Source organism: Alnus glutinosa, chromosome 6 (genome assembly GCF_958979055.1).
Source record: "Alnus glutinosa chromosome 6, dhAlnGlut1.1, whole genome shotgun sequence".
NCBI classification, from domain to species: Eukaryota; Viridiplantae; Streptophyta; class Magnoliopsida; order Fagales; family Betulaceae; genus Alnus; species Alnus glutinosa.
The window spans coordinates 26506057-26526003 of NC_084891.1; the positions used below are offsets into that span (position 1 = coordinate 26506057).

Consider the following 19947-nt stretch of genomic DNA (forward strand, 5'->3'; position numbering starts at 1 on the left):
ATTAAGGAGGTAGATATAGGCTTTACTTAGGAATGAGGATCCTTTTAAATTATATGTCCGAGTTTAAAAGAATTTAAACAGGTGATTGTGAAAAACTATTTATGGAACCCACTTGATCGAATAAGTGGATCGATAGCTTAATTTTTATTTAGTCAAGTGGGTCTTATAAATAATCTCTCATAATTACTTGACCGAATTCTCTTAAATTTGGACAAATAATTTAAAAGGATGTTAATCCTTTACCCAGAGGCGGCTTAGGCAGTTAGGCGGCACCTTTGACAAATTGTTTTTTATTTTTTACTTTTTCCCTTTAAATGGACAAGATATAGAAGAAATGTAAAGCCCACAGGTCCAACACATAGATTTGTGTAAATGCGGCCTGGCCCACGACAGTGTAACAGAGAAACAAGACTCGCAGCTGAACAGCAAAGCCAGAAAACGAACACAGAAACACCGACGGACTTTTCAGATCATCATCGTCGTAATATAAGATGAAGAATCGCGTTTTGACGATGCTATTGTGTTTGCTGGTGTCAATAGTATCATCATCATCATCATCTTCTGGTGGTGGTGAGCAATCGTTGACGGCGAATGGAAAGGTGTTGGAGCTGGACGAGTCGAACTTCGATTCGGCCATCTCTACCTTTGACTTCATACTCGTAGATTTCTACGCCCCATGGTGCGGCCACTGCAAGCGTCTCTCTCCCCAGGTCTCTCTCGCTCTCTCTACTGACTTCTTTCCCTTTTGAAAATATTGATTGGATTATGATATTTGCCTTCTTCTTTTTTTCTTTTCTTTTTTTCTTTTTCTTTTTTTTCGTTTTTTGTGTTTAATTCATCAATTCTAGATTTGTGGTCTTGTATTCACAATTCAATCTTTAGCATGTTTTGGGTCAAAGGAGAATGCCAGTCACGTACTTAAACTAAGCTTGGATTTTTGAGTTCCCACCCCAACTGATTTCATAAGGAGCCTTTTTTTAACATGGGTTTTCTCAGTTATTATGTAAATCGTCTAAACAAAGCGATCTAAAACTTTGAAAAGGGACATATCATTTGATCATGTCTCAAATTTAAGTTTTTCTTTCTAAAGGATCCAACTGTGATATAGTAGTCTGTGGCTTCTCTTCTTGATAGAGGTGAGTCATAGTTTGTTGTGAAGGGTATCCATTTTAATCTGTCCCTTTTCCAACTCTGTGAAGAATGAATTTGTAGTAGAGTGTGCATCCTGCCCTGTAATGAACACAATTTTTCTGATGTAATTTTATGGTAATTATGAAAATGATGTATGATGATTGGTTGGATTGAATGAGTGGTGAAGGAAATTTTAGGCGCTCGTTTGAAAGTCTATTCTGTTGTATTCATCTTTCGTTTTTAAAATTTTGAAAGCAGAAAAGGAAAAAGCTTTTGAAATTATGTTTGGATAGTTTGAAAAGCATAAAACAGAATTCGCAAAACACGTTTGGAAGATATAGAGAGGGTTATTTCGAGGACAACCTGGCCTCCAAGAAAACAAAACAACAAACTGGATCAAAGTTCTGGACATCCCCCACAATTCAACACGCTGGCCCTTTTATACTAATATGCTACAACCAGTCTAGCAACTAACATGGGTCACAAGCCATTATTCATCTAGGCCCAATTACAAAATGCACACCTACTAAAAGACCCATTACATACCCCACCCCTTCAGAGCACCTCGCCCACAAGATGCTGTTTGAATGTATCTGCTAAATAATCCCTCCAGCTCAACTCACAATTCCTTCTACATTCTTCATCAATAAATGAACTTCCCCATTTGCTTTACAATTGTATTCTACTTCTCACAAGTCACGTGTTACCACCTAGCATATGACTTCATTAAGTTGCTCTTTAGACTTCAGCACTTCCCATATAAAAGACTTCACAGATTCACGTTGGGAAATGGCTGTGGCATGTTGGGGATTATGGCCTAAATCCCAATGTATCATGAATGACATTCTAATTTGTAATGAATAAAGTTATTATTCACTAATCTATTTAATTGAGCATATAACATATGATCATTTTACATGCTTATTATGTTTTTTATATTGTGCATGTGAATGGTCCTTAGATTACATTGAATATGATCTATGGAGTGAGTTATGAGATTATCACACAAGGTCTTAGGCCATAAACCTTGTAGTCTTAAATCTTTTCTTGTTCGCAACGGTAATGGAATTGGGCATTCCATTTGCAAAGACTGTTACAGATCAATCATAATGACTTATCTTGATCGAGTGAAGATGCAGACTTCGGGTTCATGTGTAGGTGTAATGTACTGAACGAACCATGAGAGTTATTTTTTCTCAAAAATATTGTCAATAGGAATTATTGTAATTTCCGAAACTTCTTATAATATTGATTCTAAATTCTAAGAGAATTGTGAGCTCAGTCAAGTGAAGGTCACTTTGTTGCATTTATGAGTGAGACCTTACTGCAGTCAAAATTCTCGGTGCATTGGGTGATCACATGTAGCATTGTGAGAAAGCTTTTCTCAATAAAGAATCTAAGTCTTTTATTCAAAGGGTAAGAAATTTTCCCTTCGGATAAATTTTACGTATTGAATTATTCTCAGTTTCTGCCCAAGGTACCGATGCACATGGTGAAAAGGTTTTTACAAGTACGGAAATAATAAATAAAATCAGTGACTCAAGGATAAAGAGGTAGAGAATTAAAGTGATAGTGTCATTGGCTTTAATTCTGCTACGAAAGATTTCATGAAGGAATCAAAAGTCAATATTAAGAAAGTTTAAGGGATTAATTGATTTAATAAAAAATATAAGGTATAGTGTAATTGCAATTGTTTAGTGGAATCAATTGTAATTAAATAGGGACTTGTGATAGTCCGTCCTACTTGAAGCTAGTTTTTATTTTTCCCTTTGGGTCCCTCACCAAGTTAATGTAAATTAATCAGGTCAGGATTTTTATTTATTGGGTTGCTTGTTTTTATTTATTAAAACATGGACTAGAGAGAAATAGTGCATGAGGTGCATGTATGGGAGATTGGGTTTTTATCCCAAGCTCAGGACCACTGCAGGAGACGCATGGGCCAGGGATTAAATCCTTGGACCCATTCGTCACATCCAAAAGGAGTGGAGGCTAGTGTTTTCCTAGCCGTAGCCATCCACCCCTATGCTAGTCCCACATAGACTAGTTCTCTCATTTCTCTTAGTATTCCAAACCTATAAATAGATAAGTCTGTAGCTTTTGCAAAATACACCATTACTCCAGTTCTTCAGTATTTACTAAGAACTGAATATTCTCGAGTATTCTCAAAAATAAGTTTAAGTTTTGAAGAGCAAGATAAGAGTCCACACTCTTAGTTATTCTTAGTCATTGATGAGAAGATCTGATGGTTTCATAATCCCTGAGATTTCACGTGAGTTTCATTGGAGGAGCAAGAAGAAAAGTTTTACCCAATAGCCAATGAGTGGTTGAAATACGAAGTAAGAGTCCACACTCTTACCCTTTGTGATCTTCAGCTTCCACCTTGTCTTAAAGATCCACCAATCATGTACCCAAAACATATCCCTCATAGGCACCATTTTTTCTTTTCAGCATTTCATCATACATGTTCTCCACATCACGATAAGGCCCGTCACTGTTTTGGAAATTCTTCACGTAATCCACCTCCACTTTATTTATCGCATCCCTTACTTGATTAACGATGCCATAACACCCATCATCAGTTTTTTTTTATAAGTAATAAGTTGGTCTTATTAAAAGCGTAAGGCGCCCCTCAATACCCATCATCAGTATTCATGGATGGTACTGAGATTGCTATTCGGCTTATGTGTCCAAAAATATTCTCCGGAAGAGGTGCATCTGTCCTAGGGCATAGGTTTGTTGAAAGGTGTAGATCTTATCTGGGTCGGATTTCAATTGAGTATCTACATCATTGTAATTTTCCATCTCTTCAAATTGTTGCCTTTGCTCTAATTGTTCCTCAGGCACTTCAACAATTTTTTTGCTCTCAATCTCTAAAATCCCACTAGTATTGTGCAATTGACTCAAAATTTCATCTAATTGACTCTAAATCTTTCATGCTTGTTTCTGTAACATGATTGACTCAGAACAATTCTTTCTGGAGCATGAAACTTGTAAATTGCTTGTTGCATTTACTTTTGTGCCCTCTTTAATTTCATGTTTATTGGAGTGCTTAGTTTCATATCTTATAGCTTATTACAGTGCGAATAATGGGTTTCAAAATTCCTTTCAATACTTTGTTTCATTTAATTTTTTGGACCTTATGTTGGTTACAGTCCATATTTTTGAAGTTAGTACACTAAAAACTTTAATTCTTATATTGCAGTTAGACGAAGCTGCCTCGATACTTGCCAGCTTGAAAGAGCCCATAGTTATAGCGAAAGTAGATGCTGACAAATTTTCCAGTCTTGCTAGTAAATACGATATTGAGTATGCTTCCTGGGCTTTCATCTCCACCCCTATTGATGTTAATCACACTTGTCTATTTGTTTGATATCAGGGATTCATTTTGCGGTTGAATTAAGCTAGAATATTAGGGCATTGCTCCACGACACCATATTGATGCTTTCAGTATGGTAGTAGTCAGAATTCCTGCTCAGAATATGTTTCTCGATGTGTTTTTTTTTTTCAAAAATAAAAAATTGAAACGTTATTTCCAGAAAGCAAACCTTGCTAGTTAATGATACTAATGTAACCATGAACCATTAATTTTTCTGTGATGTAGTGCATTTCCTACCCTCAAGATCTTTTTGCATGGCATCCCTGTAGAATATAACGGACCAAGGAAAGCAGATTTACTTGTTCGTTATCTGAAAAAATTTGTTGCTCCTGATGTTTCGGTTCTTGATTCAGACTCTGCTATCAGCGACTTCATTGAGACAGCTGGCACTTACTTTCCTATATATATAGGCTTTGGCTTGAATGAGTCAATGATATCAAAGTTAGCCATAAAGTACAAGAAAAAGGCATGGTTTTCTGTGGCAAAAGATTTCTCTGAGGACATCATGGTGTTATATGATTTTGACAAGGTTCCTGCTTTGGTATCTCTTCATCCAAGCTACAATGAGCAGAGCATTTTTTATGGCCCCTTTGAAGGTCAGTTTTTACTCAGATTAGCTAGCCCATCTAACTGCTAAAATCATGTTAAATCTGTGTTGAAGTACCGTAAAATGACTGTCTAATTTGTAGAAGCCAAAGATAGTTTAAAAAAATTTTGTTTTCTTCATGCCCATGCATATGGACCCTGGTGCTTCTCAGAACTTTCTCCGCAGAATATGATATTTTAATGTTGTAACATCTGACATCTTATACAGATTTTTTATTTTTTTTATTTTTTTTTTTTTTTCTGTAAGAACTGGCTTTGTGTTTAGGCCCATTTGTTCCTGCTGAGGGTTATATCTGCAAAAAATAGCTGTGACCTGGTTAGGTAAGAATGTGTGATTGTGATTGTGTTGCCGTCTTGACTGTCCATGCTCAGCTAAGGGACATTAGTTCTCTGTATTCTGAGAAATGTCATCCTGAAGTTTAATGGTGAACGAGTACATTTCTGTTGGCCTCCAAAGTTTGTCCTTTGAATGTGAACCAAAATGAAACTCACTATTCTGTTCTCTCTCTCGCTCTGCTGAAGTATTTTGCACTAAGAATGTAAAATCAATATGCTGATTTTGTTCCATGGGAATTAACAAATGGGGGTTGCAAGCTGAGCTAAGTGTAATATAGCTCTTGTCTCCAAGGGGTAGCTCAATTGGCTATGGGCCATGCCTAATGAACCGGATGTCACTAGTTTGAATCCCTCCTCCCCCTCTTGTGTGGACATGTCAAAAAAAAAAAGTGTAATATAGCTCTTCAAAGTCCAATATTATTTAGTAAAGCAAAAACATATCATATGAAATTTTATTGCGATTTCGTAGACAAAAAGTTCGATTAATCGCAGAAAATGAATTGTTTGGGAATTGCGTTTTTAAAAAATTGCGATTTGAAAAATTAAAAAATCAGTTTTTTCAAACTGCAGTTAAGGGTTGCTTTTTTGAAAACGTGGAATTTTAAAGGCTAACTTATGATTTTAAATGTCAAATTGTGATTTTGCCAAACAATTAACTGTGTTTTTAAAAATCACTTTTTCAAATCGCAGTTTTTTAAATCTCAAATTCAAACGGACCCGAAACTAACTATGAACATTAATCTACTCAACCGAGCTACCTTGAACACCCATATGCTTAGCATAAACACTCTTTAGGTTTCTTACTATATATTTTGGAAACACCATATTCGTTCTGTCTTGTATGGAGCTCTTCTTCATTTCATTAAATTATGTCCCTTTCTTTGTATGGACAACAACTTTAGGTAAAATTTTGACACATGACAATCTGCGAAAGATGAATGTCGTGGTGATTGAGTGGTGTTGTATGTGTAAAAAGAGTTGAGAGTCAATTGAACATGTATTACTTCATTGCGAAGTTGCTCGCGATTTATGGAGTTACATTCTTACTTTATTTGGGGTAGAATGGGTTATGCCACGAATGGTACTGGAGTTGTTGACTAGTTGGGGAGCGCCGTGTGGGTATGGTCCAGATAAGGAAGTTTGGTGGTTAGTTCCGTTGTGTTTAATGTGGTTTATTTGGTGAGAACGGAATGCGCGACACTTTGAAGATGTAGAGACATCGATGATGGAGCTAAGGAAACATGTTCGTAACACATTATATATTTGGATAGCCTCTTATTATAGCTTGAATGTTTTTACGTATACAGAATTTTTAAGTTTATTTTATGTTCATTCCTATTAGGGGCACTCTTGTATACTTCATGTGTATTAGGGTTGTGCCCCTTGCGCTTTATTAATGAATTGACAATACTTATAAAAAAAAAAAAAAATTAATCCCTTAAGTGCCTCAACTTTCATTCATCATCAGCAGATTTGTTATTGGCCGTGTGAAGAAAAGGCTGTTTATACCTATCTGTTTTCAATATGCAGAGGAATTCTTGGAGGATTTTGTAAAACAAAGTTTGCTCCCTCTGGCCATGCCAATAAACAGTGACTCACTGAAGACATTGAAAGACGATGATAGGAAAATTGCCCTGACAATTGTGGAGGATGAGACAGATGAGAAATCAAAGAAAATTATCAAGTTATTGAAGGCTGCTGCGTCTGCAAATCGTGACCTAGTATTTGGTTATGTTGGTGTCAAACAATTTGAAGACTTTACTGACACATTTGGGGCTGACAAAAAGACAACACTGCCTAAAATGGTCGTTTGGGATGGAGATGATGAGTACTTTTCAGTAAGTTATATCTTTTCAGGAAAAAAAAAATTATCTTAGATTTTTATGCTAAATTTAGCTTTGCAGATGATATTTGGTTGCAGTTTTTTTAATAATAATTATTATTGCACATTATTTTGGGTGTGAGATGTATAACTTGACATAATTTTGAGAGAATGAATTGCTCATGGTAGGTGCAGCAGGACATTGTTTACTAGTATGCTTAACTCTTGATCCTGTACGTGCTTATATTTCTTGGACATGAGTAATAGGACTATATGTTGGGTTGTGTAGAAGATGACTTCAATTACTACCTAGTAAATTAGAAAGTGGTTCATTCTTCTATCTAGACTAGAGGTTTGGGGGTCCAAAAGCTTAAGACTTTCTTAATATATTGTACTTATTTTACTATTAACGTTAAATATTTCATGCTCATACAGTGAAATAATTTAAGCATGCAGGCCGTCTTAGTATGTATGTTAGTCCAAACATGCCGTGTTATCCATTCCTATGTTTATATCCTCTAATATTAACATTGTATCCGGTACTTATTCAAAACATTGAAGATGTGTAAGGATATCAGCTCCCTCTGAGAAATATTCGTACTACACAGGTTGTGAGGGATTAATCCTCGTTAGTTTCCCTGTTGTTTGGGTTCCATTAGGTGATATGATAAGGCAGAAATTTACCTGTTATTTGGCTTCCACTGGGTTATGAGTAAGACAGAATTAAGTTGTTAATGAAGTGAAATCAGAAGTTTATACAGCATGGCATAGCATACTCTTGGAATGGTATATCACTTTGCTTCATGTTGTGTGTTTGGTGAGAAAAAATAGCTAAACATTTGATGGTGTTGAGCTCCCTTGAAACAAGCTTAAACTTTTTTCTTTGGCTTTCAGATCTCTTAAATTTTAGATTTATTTCTATTTTTTTTCAAGGGTCCTTTGTATGTCTCCCATTTACTTAATTATTGTAAACCCTTTCTTCCTCTTAATAAAATTATTTTGTACCCAACATATCAATTAAATCCTTTCTGGGCTTGCAACCAGCTTATTAGGTTCCTTGTTGTAAGTTTTTGTTTTGCTTACTATGTCTTTTAAGTTATACAGATAGTGGCCCCTTGGTCAAAGGTCAAGAATGTGCAACAACTGAGAAGCCGTTCGATTTTACGAATAAGGTTTATTGCATCAAAACAAATTTAAACTGAATAGAGTGAAGCCTAATATAAATTGTTCAGCTCTTTATTTTTGTTCTTTTAAATTTTTCATTTTGTTCAGTTCTTTTACTTCCCGTCACCTCCTTCTCTTTACATGTAGCACTGTTGTACTCACTATTAAACTCCACCAATTCTTTATTTCCTTAACTATCGACCCTTGGTTTTAGAACCTTAAAACCTCTTCTACCTTGTTATGTTTCTTCAGGCACCCCAAACACTAAACCGGTTGCTTCCTAAAAATTTCCTACATGCTATGTGATAGAAGTTCTGAATATATTCACCAAATAAATCATAGATGAGGTCATCTACTGAGATTTTATTGTACCCTTGGTTTGAACAAATAGTAAGAAGAAACTTTCTCATTGGAAATGCCATTTAAACATGAAGGCTCCAACTTGAATGATATGTGACTTGTAAAAAAAAACAAAAACACCAGTTGAATGATATTTGAAAACATTATGGAGAGATAGAATGTTATATGTCGGATGTTTAATTTATAGGTTATCAGTTGGGCTTGTTGTATGGTATGGTTACTCCTATAGAGTCGGTTGTGTTTAATTCTACATTTTCACCTGCTCTTGTAGGTTGTAACTAAATTTCACTGGACGTATTAGCTTTGTGATGATGATACCATAGCCATAGGCATAGAATCATAGATAATTCTTTGCCTCTTGGGACATCCCTCAAAAAATCAGTAATATTTTTGTAATTTTCATGATACGTCGACAATAGAAGTGAAGTTTTTTGAGAGATCATTAAAACAGCTTATGTAAATATCATATTTCTGGTTCTTTTTTTTTTCTTGTTTTCTTTTTTTATAGATCATATTTCTGGTTCTTGACTCTTGGACAAAGTTTTTCTCTAAACTGGGTTTTTCTCCAACCCAGTCTATTTAACTTACATGTGTCCAAAATCATGCATTTAGATATGCAATGAGCTAAATATTTTCAATTTCCACACCGTATAATTTGTTATAACATCTACATTACATCATTTGGAATATTCTCAGCATCCTTGATAAAACTGTTTCTTACATGTTTCCGCTTGAAGGTTGCTCTATTGTCCTCTCATTGATGCTTTTGACACTAAACTATTCCATTGACTTGTTAGGTTATTGGATCCGACCGTATTGATGAGGAGGATCAGGCAACTCAAATCTCACGATTCCTTGAAGGATATAGGGAAGGAAGAACAACAAAGAATAGACTTGGCGGGCCATCCTTTATTGGCTTTATCAATTCATTAATTGGCATCAGAACTGTATTCATGATTGTTTTTGTGGTTTGTGTCGTGATGCTTATCCAAACCATCAATAAAGATGAGCCTCCGAGGGATGGTACTCAAGACCGGACCGATCGTGCTAGCAGTTCCGATTCTGAGGCTAAAAGTAAAGATTATAAATCTGGAGACAAGGAAGATTAAATTTGGGCATTTGGGGGGCTTCTAACTGAAAATCTAGTCGAGAATGTGCTTATAAACAAGTCAACAATGTGCACAAAGACATTAGAGTTGAGGGAGGTTATCTGTCACTTCCATCTTTTGTAGAGAATCTTATTTATGCTCAAACCTTTTTTAGTTCATTTTCAGACAACTTTTTATTAGCTAATTTATTCTATTAAACTTGCATATGTCATTAGATCAGGTAATTCTCATATGCATTTTTAATAGAGCATGAATCAGTTTAATAGATTGAGTTGGAAAAATTTATTCAACTAAAACGTTAGCCTTTCTCATATACTTCAATGATAGATGTCATTTTAATAAATTGAGCTGGAGAATTTCCTCTGGAAAAACTTTGTTATGTAATAAAAGAGCTCCAAATATAAGGTCTATAGACTAATTTCAAATTATCCTCTTAACATTGGAGTTTTGCAATGGTTGAAAAGAGACAATAGGATGGTTTGCAATACTGTACAATTATTATATTTTTCTATAATATATTGATAGGAGAGAATGCTTGAGCATATATTTTAGGTGACTTTTTCTCTAAAAAAAATAATAATAATAATTAGTTTTTATTTATTTATTTATTTTAGGAAAACTTCACTTACTTTACCCTGAATTAAAGACTCAGTTCACTCATCCAAATGCCACCTACTATGGATTGTAATAAGACAAAATAATGTCTGGATATGAATTTATCTTCAGCTTATCACATCTTTCTAATTTTTATTTTCTACCATTATTGCCTCTAGATCTTAATAAAGTAAGGCAACTTGTTATTTGTCCATTCTGTTTTCATGTTTTACTTGTTTTTCATTGGGAAGCAGGTCAAATTAGTCATCCAGATGTCAATATTACCTTCCATTGTGCATTAGTGCGTATAATCACATCTTATCCTGTCCTTCCAATTACTCAAAAGCCAGATATCTGAAGCCAACAACAAAATAAGCATTTCCCCCACTCTTGCCACATATATATCAGTACAACTTACGGAAATCCTTCGTCCAGATTTCAACCGACAAAAAAAAAAAAAAAAAAAAAAGAGATAATATCACAGTCCCACATCAACCAACTTGAGGAATCAATTCCCAATCAAATCTTAATGAAGATATTTGTGCGAAAGTTTGCTGACACACTTAATTGGACAGAATTCAAATTGGAGTCTTCAACTCAATCATAGATGATAGATCCTTCAATGTTTGGTTCAAAGGACTAAGGCCATGTGTCTCGCTCCTCTTCAAGCCAGTCAATTCAACATGACAGAAATCAGATTTGACAACAGCTCGCCAATGAACTCTTTAACGTTGGAACATCTCAAGAGTTTCAGCCCCATGACAACAAAAAGAGAGGAGAAACTAAATATCCAGAAAAGGGAAAGAAGTTGATTTTTGATAAAGAGCAAGTCATAAAGAAGCTGATTCATTTGCATATACCAAAACGAAAGAGCCTCTGTAACTGCAAGTTTCTGCACAGCCCCAACCATCTGTCTGGTTAGTGTGGTTTACTATACTCACCAACGAAGACAATCAAAACACCAATGTTAATGCAATCCAGTACAGCACAATACACTCAGGACTTAAGATATGACAATCTTATACTACAATGTACATGTGAGGTGGCAACAAGTAACACTCAGACAAGAAAACTGATGACTCGAGCAACCATGTCAAATAGAATCGTAGCATGATGCAGCAACTTTGTGGTGTAAGCCAGAGGTAAAAATCATCTCAGGTATGTTGGTTTGACTCCCTCTGATAAGCTCTTGGCAACATCTACCCAGCTTGTCAGTCACATGCTAAATTTTTACTCAGCAATCTGGAAGTGATTGGGCAGAAGCAAAGGGCGAAAAACTTGCAGCCGACTCGCTGCAATGCAGTGGGTGCTGCTGATGACCAGACGAACTCACAAAGCTAGGTGATGCGTAGCTTGTGCTTGGAATATATGGAGACATGTATCTTGAGTTAAGTGGAGATAAAGATGGGTAACCCAATGAATGGGGTGAAACCAAATGGGAAGCATGAGATCTTTGAGATGATGCATTCCTGAGATCTACTGAGCTTCGGCTTACACTTAGGGGAGGGGATTGGCGGTAGTAACTGAGGGACTGCTGAACATAAGGAGTGCTAGCAAAAGAGTGAATTCGAGAAACTGAAGGAGATCGTGATGATGCTGGTGCTATTTGTACAGCCGGTGATGATGCTAACGACGATCTCACAGATGACAACACAGAAGAAGCCACAGAGGCTGGACTGGATGAAAGCAACGGTGTTGATTCAGAAGCTGGTGGATCACCTGTGTTAGTTCTTGCATCGCGCTTGCAAACTGGACAGAAGGTTCTCCAAGAAGTAAGCCAAGAATCCACACAGAAAGCATGAAATTCTGTCAAATTCCCGCAAACTTCATAAATATATGTGCAAGGCAAATAATGTATGAGAATGTAATGAAATAAGATAAAATAAGCTGTAACAAAATAATCCTAGAAAATTTTATGCAACCAATATGAACTTGCTCCAATGACGGATACTGTACAACACAAAATAAGATACAGTTCCATCTATATGCAAAAATACTCCCACCTATTAATTTCTACCAAAGTACCTTCATCCAATACATAATTTTTGGCTGCGGGGATGAAATCTCTCACAATCAAGCACAGCAAACACTTTCATAAACCATCTACTCAGTAAACAAAAGACGCAAGGGTTATCTGGCCAAAATCATAGCTTATTTTGTCGACAATGAAAATAAAAAGTGCAATGACCCATGAAACATGCAAGTGTTGTAGCCACAGCTAATGATCCTCCTTCATGAAGCCATTAGGACTGAACACAACCTAAGCTTAGATTTCAGGGTCAGACCCAATAAGGAAAGAAATGAGAGGGATTCTAAATGAGACTTGCATGAAAAGAAAATTCTAGATGAAATAATTGATATTGTAGAACAAAAATTTTTTTCATAAAGCTGTATGATGCCATCCAATTTTAAGAGTCAGATTAGTACATTCTCCTCTAGATGTTTTTCTTTGATTACTTTATGTTAATGCTAGGTCACATACTAAAAGCTTGCAACTTTGTAGGTCTTCAAATCATGCTAATTTGAATATCTTCACCATTATCTGAAGTTAAAATCTCGAATACAGTTAATAGAGTAATTTTGCAAACACTACCATCTTTGCTATGGTAAGAATACTTACTATGACGACATGGTAGAATCCTGAGCTTCTCTCCAACACTATAGTCTTCAAGGCATATGGCACATGTTCTTGAAGTACAATTATCCTCTAAAACAGCAGTGAATATCAAACTTGGCATTGCTTTCACTAATCGATTGCTCATCCCATGGAATTCCCGGACACGAGAAGCTCGAGGTCGTTCACGTCTTACACGATGCCTGCGAACGAAGAAACAAGTAGCCAGCACAGCAGACATGGCAAGTAGGGAAATAAAAGAGATTGCCATGATAGACCATGCTGAGTTTTCAAAGCTTGGGATAATCCATAGCTCCATGTCCGATAAGCCTGTGTATTTTGTTAGCATTTCACCTGAAGCTTTAGAAACAAACACGGCATGTATTTTTATACCAGCTGAATTTCCTGCCACTGCATTGTGCCCATGAGTGTGAATTAGGGATTCTCGCAATAACAAAATATCTAGTTACTAATTAAAAGAAGGCATACAAAGAAAATCAATAAAAGAGAGTTCTTCTATTATAGAAACATGGAAGATAGACCATACAAACAAAACAATTAGAATTCCAGATATTACTTGAACACTGAATTTTTAAAAAAAAAATGGGTGTGTTGATATTATTTTTAATGGTGAATTACACTTGCCCCTCCTGTGGTAAATTCCATTTTCACTTTGCCACCTTTAGATCGGGAAAGTGTCACTTTGCCCCCTTGAGATTTGGCCCACTTACCTTTTGTCATCAAGTATCCACTTCACCTCAATATTCACTCTAGATTAAGCAGCGAAACGATATACAACAAACCTTAGGAGGACAAAGTGACACCAGGTAAAACCGTAAAAGAATAATCCCCCCTTTTAATCACCTACAGAAGGTCTTCATCGCTAAATGTAAAAGCATATGATTTAAATAAATTTCCCAACAACGTATTACACACTACAATTCCAATTCAATTCAATTCAATTTGTTCTGCATGCCTTTTATAAGGCAAGTTAAACAGATAAACAGATATTTACAGTAGCTTGCAGTCAATTATCCAATCTTTGTGGAAACGATTTAGCCTCTAGTGAGGTCACTTAGTAAGATATATTATAATTTCATTGTCATTAAGGATAGAGTATTCACTCAAGCAAGCATCCAGAAACTAACACCATATCAACTTTGTCATAGCATTCCTGTTAGTCCCTATTCAATGGCGAAGTGACTCCATAAAGCACTCAGGAATTCATACCATTCTAATTTGTTGCAAACCTACTTATCAAAGAAAAAAAAAGGTTTGTTTTCAAACCCACCAGTTGTTATCGTGGCTCGTGGGACTAAGAAAAATCAATCATCAAACCATATATTGATTTCCGGTGCCCAACACCCATAGGTTTGGATATCGGAAATTACCAACAACCAAGAGGGCCGGTGCCCAGCCCTATGCTATGGTTTTTTTCTTTTTCATTTTTTAATGCACTATGATCTTTAAGCTTCAAAGCTAAAGTCCCAGGGACAATAATATACATACAATTGTATATGCATATATTTGTAGGTAGTGATCATTTCATATATATATGTATGTAGTGAATCTATGAATCTATAAAACACCATCCACTGCAACTAACAACACGCATGACATATATGTGAAAATATGCAAGCACTCGCATACTTTCATATATGTCACACTGGTTAAGCTATAAAAACTCATCTTATATCCCAGAATAAAGTATGTAAGCACTCTCATACTTTCATATTTTTTTTTGATAAGTGCACTCTCATACTTTCATATGTATCATATTATGAGTGAAGATAAATTTAATTAACCAACAAACATGGCTATGACTGACTTAGGAAAATTTTGATTATAATTCATGCAGGAAAAGCTCATTACTTGCAACCAAGACACCATCATCTTCATTGTCATAGACAATTGCAGCTTTGAATCCCGCTTTCTGTGCTCTTCTAACTTTATCCTCAAAGCTACAGCCTCCTCTAATAATCAGAACAAATGGGGAACTAGCATTTGAAGCTTGTTCAGCTTTATTTGTCAATGTCGAGCATGCATCGAGAGGCTTTGCTAGGTATAATACCCCACATTCTCCTGAACCTTTAACCAGTGGAGCTGCAAAACAAGACATAACACGACGAGGAAAATGTATTAACATCACATATCACAGAACTACAGGTCATTACATGCAGCCTTACACATATGCACATGGAGTCACATACACACAACGAACTCCTTCAACAATCTAAACTTAACTTTTGCATATTCTCTTCCTAGAAAATGCTATATCTTCAAACAGAAATCTAAAATACATTAACTTAAATATCATGTAAACACACATGACTCTTTAGAATTAATGAAAAGTTAATGAAGTATAAATTTTGGAAAAGATTAATTCTTCAGAAGAATAGGAACAGAAAACAAACCAAAAAAAAACTAAAATTTATGGGCAATTGGGTAATGTGACATATGTACATGATTAAACACAATTTGCCATTCGACAGCAAAAGTAAATTCAAAATTTTCAGCTTTATTACAAGAACCAATAATCTAATCAAATTTTTCGATCTTTTCCAAAATTTGGGTTACGACTTTAACTGATGAAGTTGCTCTTGTCTGCCAAAAAAAAAAAATGCAGCTCAACTCAACTAAGCCAACAGATGAATCACCCAGCCTGAGTGAAAATTGCAAAATACCCAGGTCCCCATGAATCAGAATTTAAATACCCTTCTAACCAAAAACAATATATAAACACTCAAATACCAATTCCTCCACTTTTTCCCACATTTTCTCAGCATCCAAACATGAAATTTACACCCAAAAAAAAAGGGAGAGAGAAAACTAACCGAAATTAGCTTCGATATCGTCGAAAGAGAGAGTGACGTTTTTCCCCATGAGCACCACATTCGCCGCCGCCATATAACAACCAGCCAACAGAGAGAGCAACGAGAAAACTACAGCCGGACTCATAGCTTCCCCCAAAATAAAATTCTGAGATTTCCCACACAATCAATCAAAAAACCCTAATTCCTCAGAGGTACAAACAATAAAGAGAAGTGGTTAGGGTTTTGCAGAAATCATAATACAGGGAATGGATACATCCGCTTCCATTTGAGATACCGAATAATAAATCTGAATCTTCTCGTTAATTCTCTGATGCACTTAAAAATTGGGGGATTATTATATATTATTAGGTGAAAATATAGATAATATCAAAAAAAAAAATTGTAGTTTCTATTAATATCCTATTTTTGTTATTATCCTCAACGCCGATGGGCCTATATTACTCTATTATGTGAACATAACATGACAAGGTGGGCCTGGTCACTATTGGCTTCCAAGCTCCGTTGCTCACTCGCAAGTGGAAGTTAGCTTTAGGATTGAGATCGGTGCCGTGTATATATATATATATTATGTGCGATAGTTTTAATTTTGAAATAATTTCACTATTGGATATTGAGGTTAATCTAAATTATAAATCATTATATATGGTTCAAAAAATTTATGGAATGTCCTTGTGATAAATGTATTATAATTAAAAGTCAATCCCTGAACACGTTTTTTTATTAACCAAGTTAACAGATTTCGTTAGTCAACCACGTCACACCCAATAAAAAGTCAACACGAGTCCATTACAATAAAAAAATACATATAAAATCTAATAAAAATATAAATAAATAAAACAAAAATATTTAAAAAAATAATAATACTGAAGGGTGGCTGCCCACTGACAGCCACCCCCAGTGGCTAGGGGTGGCCATTTTGGGGTGGCCGCGTGCCACCCCTATTGGCTGGGGGTGGGGTGCCACCCCTTTAGTATTTTTTTTTTTAAAAAAAAATAATAATAATAATAAATTTTTTATTTTTTTTTATTGTAATTGACACGTGTCAGTATCCTATTGAATGTGATGTGGCTGACTAATGAAATATGTTAACTTGGTGGATGAAAAACATGTTCAGTGACTGATTTATAATTATAGTTTACCACGGTGATCATTCATGAACTTTTTGAACCACATGAAGTGATTTGTAATTTAAGCCAATCTTAAGGACCAATGGTGCAATTATCCCTTTAATTTTTGCCATTTATTTTATAAAGATGTTTGGTTTCATTACGTCTCTTGTCCATCTTTCGTATAAGAGACGTATAAATTTACTATTAAATCCATAAGACTATATGTGAGTTTCGCTGATTTAATGATAAATTTACAAAAAAATATATACAAAAAAATGACACTAAACACATCTCTTTATTTTAAATGATTGACACAAATTCTGTTGAGATATGTTAAACATTTATCTATTGCTTGACTTTTATTCATCTATTTTGTAAATTCATCATTAAATCTATCATATTCAATAGTGAATTTGTTCATTTCTTATATCGAGATGGACAAAAAATAGGCCAAACAAAAAAAAACAAAAAAAAAGAAGAAGAAGAAGAAAACTCAATGCTGTTAGTGTCATACTTAATGTTAAACAAAAGCTAAAACTTTATTTATTTTTAGCAACCACTGCCGCCTTCTCCAACTCCTTCGCTACTGTCGTTGTAGTATTGTCACTACTAGTGACACTACCCCTACCACCTTTACCAGCTTCATCGCTATTGTCACTATGACACCATAACACTATCCAACCATTGGTCGTAGTCGGCTACCCATTTGGTTATTTTGAGGTGGTTCAACCACGCTAGTGATCACAAATAGTAATTTGAAGTGGTCAAATTGAGTAGTTCAACTGCATAAAAACCCAAAATTAAAAAGAGGTGGGCGACCACCCCAATCGTGATGGTTGAGAGAGATTAATAGTGACGGTGAGGCTGATGAGAGTGACAATTGAACATAAAGAATAATATGACAAAATATGAGCCTCCCGTTTAAATTGAACGGCTCATATTAAAATTATTGTACAAGGTACTTAATACTCTAAGTATTGCACCCCATATCAATCTAGCCAATTTATTGTCTATGCATCTCCAATTTTCTACGTGCTGAAATTGCCATTCTTTTATTTTTATTTAGTTTTTTAATTCTTAATTTTTTAGCTTTTATTTTAGTTTTTTCTATTTATTTATTTTTAGCTTAGGGATAAATGAGATAAATGAGACATTTGCTCAAGAAAATAGGGGCCAAGGAATCAATTTAGTTATTCCCTAAACTCTTATCCATAACCAATTAATAGCGGGAGATATACTTCATAGAGAGGTAGGAGAATCGCTCGATCGAGAGGTACACATCATTCTTACCCAAACACCCAATAAGTTCCTTAAGCTCATCACATTCTTTAGTTCAATTATGACCTAAGCATAAGAGTGTCATTGTTGAAACACCAGCAATGACATTTTTTTACTTGATCTTCTTCATATTTTGCAGGCTCATTAGATTTGAGGCTCGGCATGCGATCAATTGGTTCTTCAGAGGTGCTTTTTGTTTTTAGTTTGAAAATATATTATAATGTAACATAAATATAAAAATTATTTTTGTAATTTTATTAGTGTTTTGTGTTGTTTAGTAATAATTTTGTTTTAAAAAATGAAAAACAAAAGACAAAAAAACAAATCACAAACATTTGTAATTTGCTTTCCAGTATATGCTAGTCATTGTCATCTTGCAGAAGAAAAATCAATCGAAGATCACTAACAAAAGTGAAGATTATTCTAATCACATCAAGAAGTACTAAAAATACGTAGAGTAAACATCATTGCTACGTGGCCACGCCTATTGAATAAATGGAGCCCCTTTATTGATTATTGGACCACATCTACAAAATTCTGAGTGGTGTCACGTGATACAGAAGAAACATATGTAATGATTTACAGAACTTCCATTATCCTTAAAAAATAATTAAATATAAATATAAATATAAGTATAAAATCTACTTCAAAACATTATACTTTTTATATCACATTAATAATTTGATAACAAATTTGTTTTTTTTTTTTCACATTTTCTATTATTTTTGAGAAAAATCATATTTAACCCTTAAATTTTTATCCGATTTAAATTTACTTATTGGGTTTTTAATTTTAAGAATATGATCATTAGGTTTTGCTTATATTTTAAATAGGCCACTCTATCATTTTTTTCATAAAAAACGAATGGTTTGTCACACGTCACGTGTGTCTCAATTGACACGCTAGTATTCATATCAACACTTAATAGCAATGTCATATCATTAAATGCCAAATAATCCATAAAAAAAAAAAATAAAAAAAAAATAAAAAAAAAAAAGAAGAAGAAGACCCCAACTCCAAAAACAAAAACCATATTATTTGTCATCTTAATCTTCTAGATTTATAATGTTAGAGGAAAAATCACTAACTATGATGCTGAGATAGACCCTGACGTGTCAAATGATACACACGTAACAAATAGACAATTGTTAACTTTGACGGTAAAGTGACAAAATAACTAATTTAAAACTTGAGTAAAACTTAAGAACATTATTCTTAAAATTGAAAACCCAATGACTAATTCAAATAACATGAAAACTTAGGGATTAAATATGATTTTTTTCCATTACTTTTTAACAGTTTTTTTTTTCACTTTTCTTAAAAGAAATAAAAATAAAAATATATTTTATATCACATCAATCATTTTGTATTACTATTTAAAAAAAAAAAAAAAAAAAAACCTTTACTAAAATGTTTATCAAACACAGCCACATCTCCAACACTAAGAAAAAGTTAAATCAAGGATTATGGCAATAACTGGGACGGCCATATTATATCCAATTCTCCATCTTAAAAAAGGTGAAAAAAAGTATCTTTGCCAAAAAAAAAAAAAACACAAAAGAGAAGAAGATAACTTCACAAAAAGTTACTATTATTCGCATTTTTTACTGAAGG

General features: G+C 34.5%; 2 protein-coding genes across 2 annotated transcripts; one reads left to right on the forward strand and one right to left on the reverse strand.

Moving 5' to 3' along the window:
• The first annotated feature begins 355 nt into the window (after positions 1–355).
• On the forward strand, positions 356–10123 carry LOC133871730 (protein disulfide-isomerase 5-2). Its single transcript, XM_062309143.1, has 5 exons — positions 356–710; positions 4334–4437; positions 4733–5103; positions 6980–7287; positions 9593–10123. Exons 1-5 carry the CDS (start codon positions 492–494, stop codon positions 9902–9904), a joined length of 1314 nt encoding a protein of 437 aa, XP_062165127.1. The 5' UTR covers positions 356–491; the 3' UTR covers positions 9905–10123.
• Positions 10124–11331: 1208 nt separating this feature from the next.
• LOC133871729 (receptor homology region, transmembrane domain- and RING domain-containing protein 2-like) lies at positions 11332–16305 on the reverse strand. The gene is made up of 4 exons (XM_062309142.1): positions 15947–16305; positions 14985–15215; positions 13119–13523; positions 11332–12304 (listed from the first exon to the last, which is right to left on the reverse strand). Exons 1-4 carry the CDS (start codon positions 16068–16070, stop codon positions 11733–11735), a joined length of 1332 nt encoding a protein of 443 aa, XP_062165126.1. The 5' UTR covers positions 16071–16305; the 3' UTR covers positions 11332–11732.
• Between the last annotated feature and the right edge of the window lie 3642 nt (positions 16306–19947).

Coding starts and splice junctions, on each gene's coding strand:
- LOC133871730 (XM_062309143.1), top strand. CDS start 492: ATGAAGAATCGCGTTTTGACGATGCTATTGTGTTTGCTGGTGTCAATA. Junction 711..4,333: donor GCAAGCGTCTCTCTCCCCAG/GTCTCTCTCGCT, acceptor CTTATATTGCAG/TTAGACGAAGCTGCCTCGAT. Junction 4,438..4,732: donor GCTAGTAAATACGATATTGA/GTATGCTTCCTG, acceptor TCTGTGATGTAG/TGCATTTCCTACCCTCAAGA.
- LOC133871729 (XM_062309142.1), bottom strand. CDS start 16,070: ATGAGTCCGGCTGTAGTTTTCTCGTTGCTCTCTCTGTTGGCTGGTTGT. Junction 13,524..14,984: donor TGATGGTGTCTTGGTTGCAA/GTAATGAGCTTT, acceptor GGCACAATGCAG/TGGCAGGAAATTCAGCTGGT. Junction 12,305..13,118: donor GATTCTACCATGTCGTCATA/GTAAGTATTCTT, acceptor GGAATTTGACAG/AATTTCATGCTTTCTGTGTG.